The following is a 2,490-nucleotide window of genomic DNA, read 5'->3' as shown; positions in this document are numbered from 1 at the left end:
AAAAAATGAACATATGATAAAATTAATAAAAATATATATAAAATAAATAATATTATATGTGACTTACACATGCTTTTATATTAAACATATATGATAATTTTCCACATATTACAATAAAATATATATATATATATATATATATATATGTATATATATGTATATTTTTTTTTTTTTTTTTTGATAATGCTAAAAACATATATGAAAAAAATAAGTCCTTTTGGATTTATTAAGAATTTTTTTTTTTTTTTAAGTTTTAATTATAAAAAGAAGACACAAAAAAAAAAAAAAGTAAAAATAAAAAATTGTAAGTGGATAAAATGTATATATAAAAAATATATAATATATATATATATATATATATATATATATATAATATATATATATTTTCTTATTACATATGTAATTTTATATTTTATATATTATATATTATTACCAGTCACCTGTATAAGCATTCATACTATTATACTTATTATTAGATAATATGTCCTTATTTGTTACTAAGGTTTGTTTATTTCTTTGTGATTCTAATTTTGAACATTGAGTGATTCTATGTCCTAGACCACCACAATAAGAACATCCTTTGACGCCTCCGATTTCTTTTAAGTTTAATCCTTTACTATCTAACATTTCTAAGAATGGTGGTATTTTTTGTTTGGCTTCAATAAGTAAAGCCTTTAAATCTAATAATATTGCTTCTTCTTGATTTTTATTTATAAAAGTGGTTGCTATTCCTGTCTTTCCACAACGTCCTGTTCTTCCTATTCGATGTACATAATTTTCTATATCTTTTGGCATATCATAATTTATTACATGTTCAATAGATGGAAAATCTAAACCTTTAGAGGCTACATCTGTACCTACAAGTATATCTTTTTTACCTTCTCGAAATAAATTTATTGCTTCTTGTCTTTCTGTTTGTCCTAAGTTTCCATGAATAGCAACTGCATTCACACCTTTTAGTAATAAATATTCATGTACATCATCCACATCTTTTTTATTTTCACAAAAAATTAATACAGGAGGTCCTGTTTTTTGTAAGACATCTAAAAGATATGATAATTTAAATTCTTCTTTTACATATTCTACTTCTTGTATGACATCTAAATTTGCTGCACCTGCTCTACCAACATTTATAATAATTGGGTTCACTAATGTTGATTTTGCAAATTCTTGTATTTTTTTAGGCATAGTTGCACTAAATAATAAAGTCTGTCTTTGACTTGAAAAATGATCTAATGTATTACGTACTTCCTCTTCAAAACCTAAATCAATCAATCGATCAGCCTCATCAAAACATAAATATCTACATTGTTCTAATGTCATTCGTTTTTTATTTAACATATCATTTAATCTACCAGGTGTAGCTACTATCATATGTATGCTTTTTTGAATCTCTCTTCCTTGTTCATATGCACTTACACCACCAATCATACATAAAGATTTTAATACTGGAAAATTATCTTTATATAAATATTCACAAAAATATTTTATAATATTATGTGTTTGTGTAGCTAGTTCCCTAGATGGACAGATTATCAAACCTATCGGTCCTTCTCCTTCTTCTAATTTACATCTCATTTCTGCTTCTAAACATTTCATTATCAAAGGTAATACAAATACTATTGTTTTCCCACTACCAGTAAATGCTATACCTATAATATCTCTTCCTAATAATATACATGGTAATCCTTGCATTTGAATTTGTGTTGGCTTCTTAATATTTTTTTTTTTTAAACCTTTTAATATAGCCTTTGGAAATTTCATATCTTTGAAATTTTTTATTGGTGCAGGGATATTTTCACCATTAACATCAATATAAAAAATACTTCTAATTTTTTCGACATAATCTTTTTTTAATATTTTATATTTTTTAGGTAATCTCCATATCGATTCTACATTTTTTTTATATACTATACCTTTAGCTCTTTCTTTAACTGACTGTAAGGGAGCATTTAATGCTTTAGATACTTGAGCCAGAAGTTTTTCTTCTCTTTTTCGTATTTCTTCTGTCTCGTCAATTTCATCATTTTTTTTTTCTAATCGTATCTTATGAAAAGTTTCTAATAATGTTTTTTTAAAATCAATTTTAAACTCACCATTATTATCATCACATATATTATTATTATTATTATTATTACTATATTTTTTATCCTCTTTATTGTTCATCCTATCATTAGCACCTCTTCTTTCTTCCTCTTCATAATTTTCATCTTCTTTGTTTTTTTTGGTTTTTTTTTTTTCTTCTACAAAACTACTTACTAAATTATCCATAAATCTTTTTTTCCTAACACTCAAAGGTTCATAAACAAAATCGTCGCTACTATCATCTTTATTGTTTTCTTCCTTCTCATCCTTTCTATTATTGTCATATAACGAATTATTATTCATTATTATTATCTAACAAATAATAGTTCAAAAAATGGAAAAAGAAATAATATCCTAAATATAAATAAATAAATATATATATATATATATATATATATGTATATG

General features: G+C 23.6%; 1 protein-coding gene across 1 annotated transcript; it reads right to left on the bottom strand.

Moving 5' to 3' along the window:
* Positions 1-429: 429 nt before the first annotated feature.
* On the bottom strand, positions 430-2,388 carry PGSY75_0527900 (RNA helicase 1; the record flags this gene model as incomplete). The annotated part of the gene is made up of 1 exon (XM_018784559.1): positions 430-2,388. One exon carries the CDS (start codon positions 2,386-2,388, stop codon positions 430-432), a length of 1,959 nt encoding a protein of 652 aa, XP_018643214.1.
* Positions 2,389-2,490: the final 102 nt, after the last annotated feature.

This window comes from Plasmodium gaboni, chromosome 5 (genome assembly GCF_001602025.1).
Source record: "Plasmodium gaboni strain SY75 chromosome 5, whole genome shotgun sequence".
Classification (NCBI taxonomy): domain Eukaryota; phylum Apicomplexa; class Aconoidasida; order Haemosporida; family Plasmodiidae; genus Plasmodium; species Plasmodium gaboni.
Note: the sequence above shows the minus strand (reverse complement) of the source record. Positions and strands in the feature narration are given on the sequence as shown.